Source organism: Salvia hispanica, chromosome 1 (genome assembly GCF_029641045.1).
Source record: "Salvia hispanica isolate PSC_SH4W2 chromosome 1, Shi_PSC_v1, whole genome shotgun sequence".
NCBI lineage: Eukaryota > Viridiplantae > Streptophyta > Magnoliopsida > Lamiales > Lamiaceae > Salvia > Salvia hispanica.
This window is the reverse complement of record NC_142692.1, coordinates 50,402,959-50,421,981: the sequence shown is the minus strand read 5'-3', so window position 1 is coordinate 50,421,981 and position 19,023 is coordinate 50,402,959. Positions and strand designations below refer to the sequence as shown.

The 19,023-nt window shown below is 40.2% G+C and overlaps 3 protein-coding genes across 5 annotated transcripts; 2 read left to right on the top strand and 1 right to left on the bottom strand.

The window, feature by feature from the left end:
- Nucleotides 1–1,385: 1,385 nt before the first annotated feature.
- On the top strand, nucleotides 1,386–4,627 carry LOC125219490 (CO(2)-response secreted protease-like). Of its 3 annotated transcripts, XM_089068356.1 has the most exons (11): nucleotides 1,386–1,404; nucleotides 1,494–1,586; nucleotides 1,673–1,761; nucleotides 1,849–1,946; nucleotides 2,023–2,178; nucleotides 2,282–2,393; nucleotides 2,458–2,998; nucleotides 3,078–3,424; nucleotides 3,491–3,605; nucleotides 3,679–3,892; nucleotides 3,967–4,627. In XM_089068356.1, exons 2-11 carry the CDS (start codon nucleotides 1,506–1,508, stop codon nucleotides 4,524–4,526), a joined length of 2,313 nt encoding a protein of 770 aa, XP_088924482.1. In that variant the 5' UTR covers nucleotides 1,386–1,404; nucleotides 1,494–1,505; the 3' UTR covers nucleotides 4,527–4,627. The 3 variants fall into 3 exon arrangements, with proteins under 3 accessions (XP_088924482.1, XP_047977431.1, XP_047977432.2); XM_048121474.2 differs by lacking the exon at nucleotides 1,386–1,404 and having other exon boundaries at nucleotides 1,440–1,586; XM_048121475.2 differs by lacking the exon at nucleotides 1,386–1,404 and having other exon boundaries at nucleotides 1,494–1,580.
- Nucleotides 4,628–5,505: 878 nt separating this feature from the next.
- On the top strand, nucleotides 5,506–10,949 carry LOC125222013 (uncharacterized). Its single transcript, XM_048124390.2, has 9 exons — nucleotides 5,506–5,648; nucleotides 5,989–7,643; nucleotides 7,816–8,042; nucleotides 8,104–8,436; nucleotides 8,966–9,212; nucleotides 9,588–9,716; nucleotides 9,792–10,007; nucleotides 10,139–10,262; nucleotides 10,379–10,949. The coding sequence occupies exons 2-9, from the start codon at nucleotides 6,096–6,098 to the stop codon at nucleotides 10,609–10,611; spliced, it is 3,057 nt and encodes a 1,018-aa protein (XP_047980347.1). The 5' UTR covers nucleotides 5,506–5,648; nucleotides 5,989–6,095; the 3' UTR covers nucleotides 10,612–10,949.
- An 895-nt stretch (nucleotides 10,950–11,844) lies between these two features.
- Nucleotides 11,845–16,104, bottom strand: LOC125220444 (SNF2 domain-containing protein CLASSY 3-like). Its single transcript, XM_089057922.1, has 3 exons — nucleotides 14,557–16,104; nucleotides 14,328–14,480; nucleotides 11,845–13,923 (listed from the first exon to the last, which is right to left on the bottom strand). Exons 1-3 carry the CDS (start codon nucleotides 16,045–16,047, stop codon nucleotides 12,106–12,108), a joined length of 3,462 nt encoding a protein of 1,153 aa, XP_088914048.1. The 5' UTR covers nucleotides 16,048–16,104; the 3' UTR covers nucleotides 11,845–12,105.
- Between the last annotated feature and the right edge of the window lie 2,919 nt (nucleotides 16,105–19,023).

Here is a 19,023-nt window from a genome sequence, read left to right as displayed (position 1 = left end):
TTTTAAACAGTTTTAACTCAATTTTGACCGATTTTGATGGTTTTATCTTTTGAATTTTTGCATCCTGAACATTTCAACTCGGGTCACAATTGGTTCTACACTAACAATTCTGTCAATTTTTAAATTGTTTTAACCCGATTTGGCCGATTATTAAACGGTTTAAACCCGAATAGGACCAAAATCATAAAATAGACATATGTTCAGGATCAGTTTTGGCCTTTACTCAATTTAGAATAATATGATCTTGATGGTAGAATTCACTTGAGTATTATTTAATGTTTAATTTTAAAAAGAATCTGTTACATATTTGATGCATAATATTTGCGATTAAGATAATAATTGATTGATAATAAGACATTCTAGCAACATGACACCGACTGATCCTGACGCAACACCGACAATTCCTCTGTATCGCATTCTCATATTAAAAATTCTGAATCCGCTACTAGTCTCATCAATCAATCAATCTAAATATAAAAGTAAATTGCCAAATAAATCATATTCTACTGTATGATTGTATCAATCTCCTACTGTAATTAGGAATACGGTTGATTGGGAACACAATCAGCAAGTTATTTTTCATTTTGAAGCAAAAATTTACAATTTTATGTAAAGGGAATTATATATTTATATGCGAAGTGGGATTGTTAATGTGAATGATAGTGAGAAACGGAACAAAAATAAATTCAAAGCAACTTTGAGAAACGTGTTATCAAGGCTGTCATCATCAATCAAAACACGCAATGTATATACTAGGGATAAGAGGAGAAAAAAGTTTGGAAATAAAAACAAACAAGAATAAAGCTCAAGATGCCCCTATACTATTATTTTCCCCAACATATAATATAAAATAATATAATTCCACATGGCTTTGAGGATTATATGCTTCGACCAACAATGACATTATAACCACCAACCATTTTTTGGTAGCAAAAGGAATGAAAATTATTGATGTATGATTACTATAATCATTTGATAAACTTTTTGCAACTATGGCCAATTTTTGTTAATGTAGTTTTACATTTTTTTAAAAGCTGTATATAAGAAAAAAAATATTTGACATGTAGGCCCAAAGTGGTTATGTGTAGAGTAAATTGCAATAAGTAATCAAGATGCCTCTAGATGAAGCAATCCCCAATACAGCTTCAGAATTTACTGCATTGGTTTTATATAATATTTTCCTCTTTTTCTTTATTTAACCAACCTTGTGCCGTTTTGGTGCTTAATTATATCTATTGATGTTAACTAATCATTAAATTAGGAGATGATACAATAAGGCCATAATCCTACATATCTTGTCCTGAAAGCAAGGAATTGCAGTTAAGATAGTGTCAATGTTTTTATTCTATATTTATTTGCTTGAAACATGTTTTTTTAACAGATGTCTTGTTTTAGACAAAAAAGGTATAGATGTATGCTTGTTTCAGCTATGAGTGTGTGTGTGTGAAATGTTATATATTAGATGAATATATATGCCTTGCATTTGTGAGCAGGCACAAAACACCATGGCTTCTGTGTTGCAGCTCTTCTACATACAATTCTCCTTCGCTGTTATCTGCTGTATGGCGACAAAGCCAAGGGTACAGGCAAGTGCTTAACCATTCAATAAATCTTGAGGCGTGACGAGTTTTTATAGTGTATGGAATTATGGTGGATATTTTGCATTTTGCAGCCTTACATTGTTTACATGGGGAGTTCTTCGAGTTCAAGTGCAAGCGATGACTCGTCCCATCTGCAGCTGCTGTCATCCTTGTTCCCGAGGTGAGTTGTAGTGCTAACTAATTGTATTGTTTTATTAAGTAAAGCCTCTCTCTCTCTCTCTAATACATGTTGGTTGACAATTGACAGGGAAGAGGGTGAAAGAAGATTCTTGTTGAACTCCTACAATCATGTTTTGAAGGGATTCTCTGCTATGCTTACAGAGACTGAAGCATCTGTTTTATCTGGTGTGATCTTGTTTCTACTATAGAATTGAATCTGGTTGGAAATCTCTTTTTGTTTGATTGCTGATATTAAAAGCAGGTCGTGATGAGGTTGTGTCGGTCTTCCCTGATCCGGTCCTGAAACTCCACACGACGCGTTCCTGGGATTTTCTTGAAGCTGCAGATTCTAATTCTGGATCAAGTTTCCCTTATGAGCAAAAGTCAGTTGATGTTATCATTGGAATCATAGACACAGGTATATGCATTGCTCCCTTATGCAAATCCCAAAATAATTTCCAAGAATCAATTCAATGATTCAATCAATCCCATCTTAAGATATTTGACTGAGTTGTGTTTAGGTGTATGGCCTGAGTCACCTAGTTTCAGTGACCAACAAATTGGAAAGATCCCATCAAGGTGGAGAGGAGTGTGCATGGAGGGTTCTGATTTCAAGAAATTCAACTGCAATAGGTACTTTTTCGATTTAAAATGCAATGGAATTTAACCTACATCTAACTAACCATACCTGATTTAGGAAGTTAATAGGTGCAAGATTCTACTCAAATCATCACTCCACATACAAATCAAATGAGACGAACCCAACCACGGCCAGGGGCTCAGCGAGGGACTTCATAGGACACGGGACACACACTGCATCGACTGCAGGTGGAGCACCCGTTGCCAATGCCAACTACTATGGCCTTGCATGGGGCACTGCCCGTGGGGGCCTCCCGTCTGCTAGGATAGCCAGCTACAAGGCCTGCACCGAGGATGGCTGCCCTGGCTCCATCATACTAAAAGCCATTGATGATGCTGTCAAGGATGGAGTTGACATCATCTCCATCTCCATCGGGCTGAGCTCCATCTTCCAGTCCGATTTCCTCAGCGACACCATTGCAATCGGAGCCTTTCACGCACAGCAGAAGGGCGTCATGGTTGTTTCCTCAGGCGGGAACGATGGCCCTGACCCTTACACCATTGTCAACTCCGCTCCTTGGATATTCACCGTGGCTGCCTCCACCATTGATCGAGGCTTTCAGACCACGGTCGTGCTGGGAAACGGTGAATCCCTAAAGGTAGGAACTCAGACACTACTACATCACTTCAACCAGAAATGCACCATTAATCTAAACAATTCTTCTTGTGTGAGCGCAGGGCTTTGCAATAAACTTCTCTCCCCTCACATTAGGCAAGAAATACCCCTTGGTGTTCGGAGAAGATATTGCTGGAAATTTCGCCTCAGCATCCGATGCTAGGAACTGCATACCGGGCTCTCTGGATTACACCAAGGTAGCTGGGAAAATCGTCGTGTGCATGAACGACGAGGCCAACGTTTCAAGGAGGATAAAGAAGCTAGTAGTGGAAGATGCCAAAGCAAAAGGGGTGATCATAATAGATGGAGATGAAGAGGAAACTTCCCCTTTTGATGCAGGCACATTTCCTTTTGCAGAAACTGGAGCAACAATAGGCTCTCAAATCCTCCACTACATCAACTCCACTAAGTAAGCCTAGCTACTTCCCTATTTTGCTTGAAAAAACAAATCTAATAAAAAAAACCTCCCACACAGGAATCCTAGTGCAACTATACTTTCAGCTACAGAGATGAAGGGGCTGAGGCCAGCCCCAGTTGTTGCATCCTTCTCTTCGAGGGGCCCCGGGGGGCTCACCGAGAACATCCTCAAGGTATGTTTATTAAACGATTGAGTACTTAAATATAAAATTCAAAGTGTAAGAGAAAATTGGTGGTTGGTTTCAGCCAGACATCATGGCACCCGGCGTGGCGATTCTTGCAGCAACAGTGCCGAAAATAGAAGCAAACTACGGTGCACCGGGGAAGAAACCATCTGCATTTGGCATCAAGTCCGGCACCTCAATGGCCTGCCCCCACGTCACAGGCGCCATGGCCTTCATCAAATCCATCCACCCCCACTGGAGCTTCTCCGCCATCAAGTCCGCATTGATCACAACAGGTGATCATTCATTTTTTTCATTAGTAATAACAATTTAGGACAAGAAGATGATATTTTGTATCACTATTTTGCAGCATCAACCTCGAACAACATTGGAAAAACAGTGTCAAACACCTCAGACTCTCCTGCAAATCCGCACCAAGTGGGAGCAGGGGAGATAAGGCCGATCAAAGCTCTGGACCCCGGCCTAGTAATCGAGACGAGCATCACCGATCACCTCTACTTCCTCTGCTACAAGGGATACAAGCAGCGGACGATACGGTCGCTGAGCGGGACGGGCAACTTCAGCTGCCCGGCTGGAGGGGCCGCGGAGGAGCTGATCTCGAGCCTCAACTACCCGACCATCTCCATCGGCAGCCTCAGCCGCCGAGACGGGCCAAGGAAGGTGAAGAGAGTGGCGACCAACGTGGGGTCGGAGAGCAACGCGACGTACGTGGCGTCGGTGGACGCGCCGGCGGGGCTGGTGGTGAAGGTGGCGCCGAGCAAGATGGTGTTCCGGCAGGGCGTGGAGAAGGCGGCGTTCAAGCTTTTCTTCGATGGGAGGCGAGCGGCCAAGGGCTACAATTTTGGGCATGTCTCGTGGTTTGATGGATCGCACCTTGTTCGAATTGTATTTGCAGTTAACGTTGTCTGATCATGCATTTTTTTGACTTACATAGTTGATTTTTTAAATTATGTAATTTTAAATTGTAGATTTAAAAGGTATCAATTCACAATTTACAGTGGTTTTTGGCATGGAGAGCACAATTTGCAATTGTTATTTTATTTAACTTTTTTCGGGGTGATGTGAAATCATAGTGTATGCATGATGCATGTAGTAGGCAGCGTTGGTTGATCAACAATTATACTTTTCTAAAGCTAGGTTTAGTTAATTACAAATTTCCTTTCTTTTAATACAGCTGACAATATTCTTTGTAGTGGATTATACAAATCATATGCAAAATTAGCCTTGGTTGATCATTTAGTTAATTGCAAATTTCCTTTCTTTAATACTGGCAATATTCTTGGTAGTAGATTACGTAAATTTTATGCAAAATTAATAAAGTAATCAAGTGAGATATAGAAAGAAAAAATGATTAAGGTAATAAGATTAAACTCAATAGACAGAATAATTGATCAAAAACAAAAATGAACTAGTAATTTTTATGAACAAATCAAAATAGAAAATAAAACTATTGATTGTAGATGGAGGAAATAATTTTTTTTTTGGAAAGTTTGTTTACAAATATGATTATATTTTAAAAGTTATAAAAATATGCACAAGTTTGTGCAACACAGAAATAGGTATTGAATAAAAATTAATACGCAAACAATAATTGGGGTAAGAAGCAATTTGACCATTTTCGGGCAAATAATTTTGAATTCCAAATCCAATTAGAACTTTGATCTAGGTCTGAGGAATTTTCCCTGCAAACATTGCCTCCCTCCAAAATTTGTTTTTTAGTTTGTCGACGTAATAATAATTAATAAAGTGATTTTTAATCTACTAAATTATTATTATTATTATTAACAACGATATATCTAAATTTTATTGAGAAAATTCAAAGCTGACACGTTATATTTAGACCTAGTAGTACAATTTATAATACTATAATATTCCCATTTGACTTCGAATTAAGAAATGCGCCGAAACTGAAGGACAAATGCTATAAAATGGAGATGGATTTAGAAAAAAATGAAGGAGCTGCTTAAGAAACAGGCAATCGCAGCGGATTAGGGTTTAGTCTTCGCCGGAGCATTTTTCTCTTCTACTCAGGTATTAAATCTGTACCAGACACGTTATTGCTATTAGTATTTTGGAAAAGTATTTATTTGAATTTTTTAATGTGAATATTGCTATGCTGCATGAAATCGCTGCGCCACCTGTTCCTAGCGATTAGTTTCAATATTTCTTCGCAATGACTCGATCTGTTCTGCCGATTGCGTGTAATGATCTTCATTTTTGAAATTTATGCAAAGTAGTAGTATGTATGATCGAATCGATCGCGTTTATCTATTGCTTTAAGTTGAATGACGCTTGCCATCTATTAGTACTCTGCCAATGAATGATGATGTGGTGAGGTGCATTAATGGTTGTCTCTTTTTTGTTGGATTAGGATGTTTCGGAGATAGAATGACTGTGCATAGCGCTTGATTTGGTTGGAATAGCTTCATAATATTGCAGTACAATAGTGGTTGTGGTTAACTAGATTTTGTGATAGCTATGACGTGGCTTCGGGCGGGCACTAATGTGGCAAGGCTTGCTGTTAGAAGGACTTTATCTCAAACTGGTTCTTATGTAGCTCGAGCAGGGGCTCCTGAACGGAGTCGATATTTCCATGCTACTGTTTTCAGATCAAAGGCTCAATCTGCGCCTGTTCCTCGCCCGGTGCCTCTCTCCAGATTGAGTGACAGCTTTCTAGATGGAACGAGTAGTGTTTATCTTGAGGAGTTACAGAGAGCCTGGGAGCAAGATCCCAATAGCGTCGATGAATCATGGGACAATTTTTTCAGAAACTTTGTCGGCCAGGCCGCGACATCTCCTGGCCTTTCTGGCCAAACAATTCAAGAGAGTATGCGGCTGTTGTTGCTAGTGAGAGCTTACCAGGTTTATGGTCACCTGAAAGCCAAGATAGATCCATTGGGTTTGGAAGAGAGATCGATTCCTGATGATCTAGATCCAGCACTTTATGGTTTTACAGAAGCTGATCTTGACAGAGAGTTCTTCATTGGTGTATGGAGAATGGCAGGGTTTTTGTCGGAGAACCGCCCCGTGCAAACCTTAAGGGCGATATTGAAAAGACTAGAACAAGCTTATTGTGGAAGTATAGGCTACGAGTACATGCATATTGCTGATCGTGAAAAGTGTAATTGGTTGAGAGACAAAATTGAGACTCCTACGCCTACACAATATAATCGACAACGACGTGAGGTGATCCTTGACAGGCTCATCTGGAGTACCCAATTTGAGAACTTTTTGGCTGCCAAGTGGACTGCAGCAAAAAGGTTTGGGCTTGAAGGTTGTGAGACATTGATTCCTGGTATGAAGGAAATGTTTGATAGGTCAGCAGATCTTGGAGTGGAGAGCATTGTGATTGGAATGTCGCATAGAGGAAGATTAAATGTTCTGGGTAATGTTGTTCGAAAACCTCTGCGGCAGATCTTCAGCGAGTTTAGTAGTGGTATAAAGCCTGTGGATGAAGTTGGACTATACACTGGGACTGGTGATGTCAAATATCATCTTGGAACTTCTTATGATCGCCCGACAAGGGGTGGTAAGAGAATTCACTTGTCATTAGTTGCAAATCCTAGCCACTTGGAAGCAGTGGACCCTGTTGTGGTTGGAAAGACTAGGGCCAAACAATATTTCTCTGATGATGTCGACAGAACAAAAAACATGGGTATTTTGATTCATGGTGACGGAAGCTTTGCTGGACAAGGGGTTGTCTACGAGACCTTGCATCTTAGTGCTCTTCCAAATTACACTACTGGTGGGACCATTCACATTGTAGTGAACAATCAAGTGGCTTTCACTACTGACCCAAGATCAGGAAGATCCTCTCAATACTGCACGGACGTTGCCAAAGCTCTTAGCACTCCTATTTTTCATGTCAACGGTGATGATGTGGAAGCCGTTGTTCATGCCTGTGAACTTGCTGCTGAGTGGCGTCAGAAATTTCACACTGATGTTGTAGTTGATATTGTATGCTACCGTCGATTTGGGCACAATGAAATTGATGAGCCATCCTTTACTCAACCTAAAATGTACAAGGTATTCAATATATTTCATTTTTTTATACGGAGTATATAACGTTAACAATGATATTTTTTTACCAGTTCACTTTGGTTAAAGTTTGGTACTGCAATTATCGTGCCAGACGTTCACTTTAAATATTTTCTTTTCATGGAACTTATGAAAGCCTCTATTTTCTGAATGATTTTAGGTTATAAGGAATCATCCTTCAGCACTTGAAATTTACCAAAAGAAGCTTCTGGGATCTGGCGAGGTTAAAAAAGAAGATGTTGATCGGATAAATAACAAAGTCGCATCAATTCTGAATGAAGAATTTATTTCCAGCAAAGACTATGTACCTCAAAGAAGGGACTGGCTTTCAGCGTACTGGACTGGGTTCAAGTCTCCTGAACAGCTTTCACGCATTCGCAACACTGGGTATTGCCTTCACTGACACTATCAAATGATGTATGAGGCACTAAGCTGTTTCTGTTTTCAGGGTCAAACCAGAGATTTTGAAGAATGTTGGCGAGGCTATCACCACCCTTCCAGAAAATTTCAAACCCCATAGAGCAGTTAAAAGGATTTTTGAAGATCGTGCAAAAATGATTGAGACAGGAGAGGGCATTGACTGGGCAGTTGGTGAAGCCCTTGCATTTGCAACATTGCTTGTGGAGGGAAATCATGTTAGGTTGAGTGGGCAGGATGTCGAGCGAGGTACTTTTAGCCATAGGCATTCTGTTGTTCATGATCAGGAAACAGGGGAAAAATACTGCCCTCTAGATCATGTTATGATGAACCAACATGAAGAGATGTTTACTGTGAGCAACAGGTATTTTCAGTTATTACGTTTGCTTTCTATATCAGTTCATACAAGTAAAAGCTACCTTTATTTTCTTGGTTGTACTGTTTAAGCTTTGTGCTTAGTGGACTTCTAATAAATCGTAGTCTTGTTTAATAATCCCAAGCATTTAAAGACCATACAAATTACAGAATTAAATCTTTGTTTTGCATTTTTTTTTGGGACTAGGATTGCTCTGAGTGCATTTGGGTTCTCTTGGCACTATCTTCCCTAGAGTTGTCTTTGTTATTCCTATATTAGCAATATTGTTACAACCTACAAGTTTCTTTGAAGTTTTGTGTGTGCTGGGGCAAGGATGGATTTATTCCTCATGTATGACATTTAATTAGCTTATCTGTTGTACCATGCAAATTTGTTAGATGCTTCGATTTTCATTATTACACCTTTGAACTAGCATTACTTAAGATGGATTACATCCTTGTTCTTGGCACTTACTTACAGAACTTTAAATTTTTCTAGTCCCTTTCTGACTAGTTATGTGATAATTGGTCTTGTCCAGCTCTCTTTCCGAGTTTGGAGTTTTGGGGTTTGAATTAGGCTATTCAATGGAAAATCCAAATTCTCTGGTACTATGGGAAGCCCAGTTTGGTGATTTTTCCAATGGCGCCCAGGTGATGTTTGACCAATTTGTGAGCAGTGGAGAAGCCAAATGGCTGCGTCAAACAGGATTAGTTGTCCTTCTACCTCATGGGTATGATGGGCAAGGTCCAGAACACTCAAGTGCTCGATTAGAACGCTTCCTTCAGGTAATGCTCTTTTTCTTCATCATAACGCTGCTTCTTTCATTAGAGTTTAGCTTGTATCAGAAAACCAACCATGTATGCAGGCCATTTGTCTGTTTTAGTTTGTTCCTTTCCATGTGTAGTGGAGAATATCTATAAGTCATTAGTGAATGTGTAGCAAGGACCTAAACTTATTGATGAAAATGAGGAATCATTAGTTAGCTATGTTACATATGTCCATTTTTCTTTCTGACATGTCCCCCCTGTGTCAACTTCAGACATGACATGGCTATCACTTTCATGTATTTGACATTGGTAACAAGTATAGGCTTAATATTCCAGATATATATCCTGTGTATTTTTTTCCTGGGATGTAATCCTTTTTATGTTATATTGCAGATGAGTGATGATCATCCCTTTGTCATACCTGAGATGGAATCAACCCTCAGGAAACAGATTCAGGAATGCAACTGGCAGGTGGTGAATGTGACTACACCTGCAAACTATTTCCACGTTCTGCGGCGGCAAGTAAGCAGATTTGACTAAAGATATGCAAAATTAGGGAAATTATGAACTCTCGTTCTATATTCTTTGCGATTTCAGATACATAGAGAATTCCGTAAACCTCTCATTGTGATGTCGCCAAAGAACTTGCTACGTCACAAGGACTGCAAATCTAATTTGTCAGAGTTTGATGATGTTCAAGGCCACTCAGGTTTTGACAAGCAAGGAACCAGATTTAAACGCCTAATCAAGGACCAAAGTGATCACTCGGATCTTGAGGAGGGCATTAGACGTTTGGTTCTTTGCTCCGGAAAGGTGTGAAAAGTTGTACTCCTTGTTGTGTTACTCATCACTGGCTGGTCAATTAATGCCTGTTACTTGTGTCTCCCTTTTTATTCATTTTGTTGTGTGTCGTTCGTAATTCGAAATATTACCCTTATTTGCAGATCTACTATGAGCTTGACGAAGAGAGGAAAAAGGTTGGTGCAAAGGACGTCGCAATCTGTAGGGTGGAGCAGCTTTGCCCCTTCCCATATGACCTCGTCCAACGTGAGCTGAAGAGATATCCAAGTATGTCTCAAACATGATTTTCATTCATGTTAAATTCTATATTGTTATTTGCCTGTTAAATAGTTACCTATTATCTCATCTTAACTAAATCATCGGACCAATTGCGATTCTTTCAGATGCCGAAGTTGTCTGGTGCCAGGAAGAGCCAATGAACATGGGAGCATACAGCTACATAGCACCTCGTCTTGGCACTACAATGAAATCTGTGAGCAGAGGTAATGTGGATGACATCAAGTACGTAGGACGTGCTCCGTCCGCTGCCACTGCCACCGGATTTTACCAAGTCCACACGAAAGAGCAAACCGGAATAGTCCAGAAAGCCGTGCAGCCTGATCCCATCAATATGTGATATTTATGTGTTTGGACACCGAGTTCAATGGAAATAAGCTCACTCTCCGAAGTCGATGTTGTCATCGACGGAGGACTGTGAACTAATGCCTTTCTTTACACTTTCACATGCTATTGACATTTCTGTAAGAGATGCGTTAGCTAACAACAGCAATCGATACACAGTTTTCTCATTTTTTTCCCTTTTGCCAATTGAAAAAAAGTGTTTCTTTCATCGTTGGATGATCGAGGCTACAAGAGTTGAGAATGTATAAAACTGCCACTCTTATTCGGCGGCGTAAAAACTACTCAAGTTACAAGTTTTGGTATGTGTTCACATTGAGTGATTCGTTTTTTTAACTGCGGGAAATGCTTGCTTGATTGTCTTTTTCATGTTCAACTGTCCTTGGATGATTATTATTTTCGGACAAACAATAACAATAGTATTTGTTTTCAAGTGACAGACTTGTTCTTTTTCTTACCTTGGTTCAAAATATTTGTTTTCGCAATTGTCTTGACTCACCTTTTGTGGATAACAAACTCCTACAACGACAACATATTTAATTGACATTTACAATAAAAACACACAAAATTTAATACGCAAAAATCATGAATATATGTAGTGCAGTAAATTTTTACATGATTTGAAATCTCAGTGAAATTTGAGAATTATTTTGACTTCAAGTAATGCATAAAATATTGCTGTTCACCTTTTAAAAGCCACAATGTTTCTCATATTGACCGGTTTGTTCACCTACATAATTCGATGCGTCATACCGAATTTAATTTAGGGAAAAAATGAACTCAGTGGAAAATTTTACTATGATATTGATAACAGTGATCAAGTTCAAAATTTGTAGAAAACACCAAATTTCTGCCAAATTGTTTATAAGTTTAGAAAGCATTACTCCAAAAATAAATAATTACACGTCCCACTCAAATTACTTTCTTTGGAAATATCCCATTTTAATTGTCACATTTTCAAAAATAATCACTCTCTATAATTTACTCTTAATGACGATAATGAGGTAGGGCTGCTCCTACTCGTCAATGTTATAGCCCCCTGTCAATCCCAGCAATCCTATCAACTTTGCATCACATCAAATATAGATAAGAGGAAAATGACAGCGGAAATGGGTGATGGATCATTACGCATGCAGAAGAATCCAGAATCTTGAGGGTGCCAATTAAAGTTTCTTTTTGGATATAAGTAGAAAATATCGGTGGAAGGTATAAGTAAATCATTGAGAGCTAATTGAACTAGCAAAATCTGTGTGTTTGCAACTAAATGATATGTGTAGTGAGTACTGAGTAGTGAGATCACTCTCACAACCAGCAACAACATATAAAGACTAAATCACCACATATAAATGGCAAAAGTAGCAAACAGATCCATACAAAATATACTGAACCATGCTTAACGGAGTATTTCATATCTCAACAGAAACACTATTATATCCAACTTCACCAAAAAATTTGCATTGATAATGATAAGCAACGTGGCACGAACCATCTTCTACCTCTGCCCTTCCAGTCCGAATGTTTGGATGAGGTCGGATTCCTTTGGTTGGCAAATAATCCTCTCAAATATCTGATTGAAATTTTCAAGATTACGCATGGCTTCCAAAACCTTGTCCTCTGAGACGGCTCGTGAATTTGCACTACGTTCTTCACCGGGAGAGAATATCCACCGTGATATGCGCTTTTTGAGATTCTGCTGTGCATATTGTCTGACCTCAATGCCAGATGTAAATAGGCGATATACATGCACGACTCTCTTCTGTCCAAGCCGGTAAGCCCGGCTGATTGCTTGCTTCTCCACTGATGGATTCCACACGGTATCTAGCAGCACAACTCTTGAAGCCCCTGTCAGATTTATTCCCTCTGAGCAAGCTCTCTCGGATGCAAGAAGCACCTTTGCCTCACTTGTTTCATCATTGAAGCATGATATGGATTCTTGGCGTTTCTTGTCATCAACCTGTCCATCAATGTAAAGAACTTCTCTTCCTTCATTCCAAGAATAAATGGACTCAAGCTGCTCCTTGATGAAGACAAGAGAGTCTATGAACTGGCTGAAGATGAGCACCCTCTCACCGAGTGCATCAGCAAAGTGTACTAGCTTCAGAAGAAACCTTGCCTTCACCCCAGCGTCAATATCCGTTGCAATCTCTTCTCTTCTAATGGAGTACCTCTCTGCTACTGCGTTTATTGAAGGATGAATGGAGATTAGGGATACCATCCTAACCATGTTAAACATTAATTTCTCTTTGCAAGCTCTTTCTAGCAGTGGCTGTTGAGACTTGGTTGGGTGCAAGAATACTAGTGTGTGCCTCAGTCCGGGAAGCTTTTCCTCTAGCAGGGTTCCCTTGTACACATGAACGTATGGTTCGAGCACATCCCTCATTTTCAGCATGCTGCCGCTACTTATGTCAGATGAACTGAGCAATTTCTTCCATCTTGCTCCACGCACGCTGTTGTCCTGATTTGCAAACTTTGGAGCAACGATGCAAAGAGTGTTGAATAGCTCCCTGAGACTGTTTTGGAATGGAGTGCCTGACAAGATGATACGTCGCTGTGTTGAGACTTTCGTCAAGGTCTTCCACATCAGGCTCTTGTGATTACGAGGTGTATGCCCTTCATCAAGCACTAAAAGGCCTGGCCTTTCACGAAGCAACTCCCCGATTTTCTTATGCTGCTTTCTTCTCCCATCTCTTTCTCCTGCGAGCTTCTCAAACAGTTGGTAGCTGACTCCTAAGACGCTACCTCCTCTCTGCCATGAATACAATTTCAGAAGGCGAATGCAGTCTTGATGCAAGACTCCACTCCCATCTTCCCCAAGAAGCTCAGTAGCAACTGCCTTTTCTTCCCCAGATAGCTCTTTCTTATTTAGATTGTGAAACGCAACGTTGAAGTTCCATTTTTTGAACTCAGCCTCCCATGTCAGAAGCATCCCTTTAGGAGCTATGATCAAGGGGCTGCAAGCGGGATACAGCTTCAGAAATGACTGCAGTAACACTATGGTGAGACGCGTCTTGCCAGTGCCAGGGGCATGTGAGATTATGCACCCCCTACCATCATCAGCAGGAGTCTGCTTCAGGTTATCGATTATGGTGCCACCTGCAATGTTTCTCCACATGAACTCGAAGCCCTCCCGCTGATGAGGGTACAGTTCTTCCTTAACACCAGGGATTAAATCCCATACTGTTCCTTTCATACAACTTGTCGAACCAGGGGTACTGGAACCAGGGCCCCCGAATTGAATCTCGCTTAAGTAGGAGCTTTGGAACTCATCGTGGTAATACCTCCTGTCTCGCCTCTCCCAAGTTGGTACATGCTGCATGAGACGAGGAGCACAGCATAGCAACATAAGACGATGATAACATAACAAATCATGGCATCATAGAAAGAGCAGCATGTATTAAGACAGTGCACATGAGATGGAGCAAACCACAACAACGATCGAGATGACAATATAAAGGACAATGCCATCCCTGCCCCATGGAGACGAAGCTGAAACACAGTATCTATCATTTTTAAACCATCAAACATCTTCCATATCTAAAAATCATCACACAAAGTGCACCATAATTCCCTAATTATGACCATCATCACAAACAACTATTTTATTAGATTTAGCTGCACAAGATAGTCCCTAAAATAGGTAGCCACAAAGAAACGCCCACATTTAACAAAATGAAACGAAAAAACACCCTAATACAAGAAGTGGAGATCACTTACAAAAGATGGTAAGACATGTTTTATGCCCATAATCAGAGTATCACAGTATTTGCAAATGAGCCCTATCTGTTCATCAAGAATAGCTTCATGCTTCCCTTGGTAGCAACAACTTTCATCCATATCCACAGTGGTCTTAAGCTCATCATTCTCAGCCTGAGAAAGGATAACAAAGAAGATTAAAAACTTATTCGAATAGAAACAACTTGAAGGTGAAAGGCATTACGCTTACCATTTCAGTTTGTCGCAATCCTAACTCTAGATCATGAAAAAGTTCATCCATGAACTTATCATGTTCCGATTTCTGTTGGGGGAGCACCACCTCATCCTCAAATCTGAACCTTAATGGAAGGGCATTTTCAGGCACATGCACAGGCTTGTCATCGATGTTACATTGTTTATCCTTAACTGCATGGATGGACTCCAAAATCTTGGTAAGGTTGAGATCTTTTGCAGAATGAGACTTTTTCTTGCCAAATTTTACCTTCTTCACTGTATCCTTCTCCTTAAGCATCTCTTTGTCTGTCTCTGTCTCCTTCTCCATATTCACAATTACTGTCCTCTCCCTTAACCTGACAGACCTCTCACTGAAATTTCCGGTGAATACTTCAGAAATTGTGTTGTGCTCATGAGACCTTGTTTCACTGGTTTGATCACTTTGATCATCTTCATCATCATCATCGCCACCATCATCATTGTCATCAACAATAACCGTTACCAGCTTTGTAGGACTCTCTTTTGTGAGATGCTCTCTCTTCAAAGTGTTTTCAGCAACAGCATACTCATCATCTGATGATTCAGAAACCGAAGACTCGCCTCCTTTATAGTCATTATCTTCCTCACATTCACAGGCAGGCCCATCTGATACCTCCACAGAAACATCTGAATCTTCCACACCATCTTCGCCACTGTTGCTAACATCATCGTCATCGTCAGTAACAAGAACATTTACTTGCTTTGCAGGACTCTCTTTTCTGAGATGCTCTCTCTTCCTAGTGCTTTCAGCAACAGCATATTGATCATCTGATGATTCAGAAACCGAAGACTCGCCTCCTTTATAGTCATCATCTTCAGAGGCAGCCTCATCTGAATCCTCCACAGAAACATCTGAATCTTCCACACCATCTTCGCCACTGTTGCTAACATCATTGTCATCGTCATCGTCGTCATCAATAACGATAACATTTACTTGCTTTGTAGGACTCTCTTTTCTGCGATGCTTATTCCTCCTAGTGTTTTCAGCAACACTATACTCATCATCTAATGATTCAGAAACCAAAGACTCGCCTCCTTTACAATCATCATCTTCCTCCTCAGATTTAGAGGCAGGCTCATCTGAATCTTCCACATCATGTTCGCCACTGTTGTTAACATCATCGTCATCATCCACATTCATACCATCATTCTTGTCAAACGCTTCAACACCATCATTCTGCTCCAAATCCGATGCAATCAAAACCTCTTCAGAATCGGCATTCAACGTTTCAACACCACGATTCTGCTCCATATCATCGCTAATCAACGTCTCAACACCATGATTCTGCTTCATATCGTCGGGAATCAACGTTTCAACACCATGATTCTGCTCCATATCATCGGAATTCAAGGTTTGAAAAGCAGCAGCAGCATCATTCTTCTTCTGCTTTTGTTTCAGGTCGGCGTACACCTGTTCCCAGTAACAATCCCACTGGCCTCTAGTTCTTTTTCTTCTGGTGACCTCCATTCTGTTTCTTCTACCAAAACTCCCTCGCTCTGATTTTCAAAAAAAAAGACCTAGAGAAATGTAGAGTAAAGGAAGTAAATATGTAGACACAGAGAATATGAATCGCTGCAGCTGCACCAATCATAATTCAACCTATTTATGTTTATCTAATTAAACACGCCATTACAGGAAACACAGATTTTTTAATCACAATCAAATCTTGAGTTGACATAATTGTCGTTAATTAGTTGTCGTGTACTGGACAATTTTCGGAACATTTAAGCTTAAAAAGTCAAAAAATAAATTATTGCACAAATTCAACTGACTAAAATTTTCACTCACCCCAAAAGCGTGCTAATTAAAAAAATAAATGAACTACACATTTAGTCTCTAGTTTTAAAAATATATTCTCATATTCCTGGATTTCAGTCTTAATCATACTAGGTCTTTTTTTACTATTTATAGCAAATTTTGGATGAAAATATCCCTAAAGCAATTTTGCAGCTGGAGGGCAATTTTATCCATTTATAAAAATGAGATACTTGGGTACTGAGTACTCCCTCCATCCGTTAAGAATATCGGTTCATCATTTTAGTCCTATTTGCCATTTTGAATCCTAGTTCCCAATTGTTAATAAATTGTAGGTACGTCTTATTTTCCGCTAATTCATTATACTCACATTCTGTTATACTCCCTCCGTCCACAAAAAATAGAGCATATTCATTTGTGGAAAGTTTTCAACAAATAATAACCCTACACATCATTCCACCAACACTACTTCTCACTTACTTTTTCTCATCCTCTCTTACTTTTTTTCCTTCTTTCTTACTTTACCAATTATACATTAAAACACGTGTCATACACCAATTGCTCTATTTTTTGTGGGCAGAAGGAGTATAAAAATAGGTCTCGCATTCCAATATCTTTTCTCAACCACTTTTTTTTATACTATTTATTAAAACCTGAGTCGAACTCAAATTAGACTTCTAATGGCGGACATATGAAGCATGATATTTTCTCTATTTTTCTCTCGCATAGAATTTAATATTTTCTTACAGTATAATTTAAGAGCATGACTTCACTTTTTCAATCACTTTATATCAAATATCTTTTACTCTCTTTCTCCTTCTCTTAAACTTTTAAAAAATATAAAATTTAAATGAAAATACTGACATTAATATAAGTACTTCATTTTATTTTCTTAGTGAAATTTGATGTGGCAATTAGAAAAATAAATAAAAGATGGAAAATAAGTGATGAAAATAATTAAAAGGTTTATTTGATTAGATCCATTTAGGGTGTCTCCGGTGGCGCCCCTCCCACTCGCCCCTCCCATTAGCCCTTCCCATGCCACGTCAGCACTAGCCCTTCCCATTCCACTGCCACATCACTAGCTCTTCCCACTGCACTAGCCCTTCCCACTCTCCCCCCCCCACTAGCCCTTCCCACAATTAAATTAATTCACAATTAAAATTTAAATTCACGAAAATAAAATTCGACACGAATACGAACGGGAAATACGAAAATTACATTAACAAACAAAATTACATAATTAAAAAAAATTACATAATTTTTAAAAAAAAACATAGTTTAAAAATAAAATTACATAATACCCTCGGCTCTCACTCCTCCTCCTCGTCCCCGTCGCCCGTGCCGCTGCCACCTCCGACGTCTCCGCCCCCGATCTCGACGCCATCATCATCAATGGGTGGAATCCTTAAATCGCGCCGACATTGGTCGACCATCTCCTTGCACAGCCTTCTCAAGACTGGATCGTGCGTGTTATACCACTTCAAAGTGATCTGCATCAGGGTCTTCGTTTGCTGCGCGCGGGCGAGGCTGTCGTCCTCTTCTCCTCCTGGGACCTCCGATTCGACCTCGTAGGACCCGCTGCCGCTGCCGCTTCCCCTCGCCATCCGTTGCGCAGCCTGTTGCCCCATCGGGCGACGACGACGGCGAGAGTCTGTTCGTGGTAGCGGGGCCACTTCCTCGGCTTCGGGGAGCTCGTGCGAACCAGCACTGCTGCTGTACTCACCGGAAGAGTTGATCTTCGTCCGCTTCCAGCCCGATTCGACACCAATCGCAAACTTTTGCGAATCCTTGACCACGAGAAAGGCCTCCCACTGGTCAAACTCTTTGGTCCCCAACTCTTTGCTGGGGTACTGAGAGAAGGTTTGTCTCCGCACATCATCCTCAGACATGCCGCTGCTTACCATGCGCATGTTGTTTTGGTAGAGGGCGGCAAAACAACTGAGCTTAGGCCTCAACCGGAGCCACTGTTTCCGGCATTGCTCGGGGATGCGAGGCTTCGCCCCAGGCGGTTTATTGGCGCAGTAGGCGGCACTGATGCGATGCCACATTCGGTCAACATACTGGTTCGCTCCGACGTAGGGATCCTCTACAACACCGATCCATGCCTTCGCAAGCGCGGCATTTTTCCACACGGTCCAGATCGTCCTCCTCCCAATCTCATCCGTGTTGGAACATATATACTAAAAAGCATTTTTCGAGTTTTTGAATTTGATAAATTGCTTGTATATTGTAAACACTCTTCATTTAATGAGAATAATAAATGTTTTCTTCACACTGTGTATTTTACTTTAATGGGTATTGACCGTATTTAATTATATATTAAATTATATAATTAAAACGCCGGAAAGTAAAATCAGTCTAAGTCTTCTACATTGAAGGTTGGGTCGTGGAACAGGTCATCACAATAGGTGGCCCAACCGGTACCTTGTAGAAGTAAAACTTTTTCACAACCTAGATAGGCTTTGGCTACCTATAGTGAAAGGTTGCAGTGTCCATCCGAAAGTCGTCTTTACCTTGAGAATGACTAGTGACACTGGTGTGGTATAACATTGAATGGATCTAAAGTATAGACACGTCTTTGTTGCTATCTACTGTAAGACGATGTCTTGGAGATTTAATATTTCCTAATCTTTGTAATAATATAGGACACGCGTTATTTAATCATACGCTGCTTTGACTTATCAA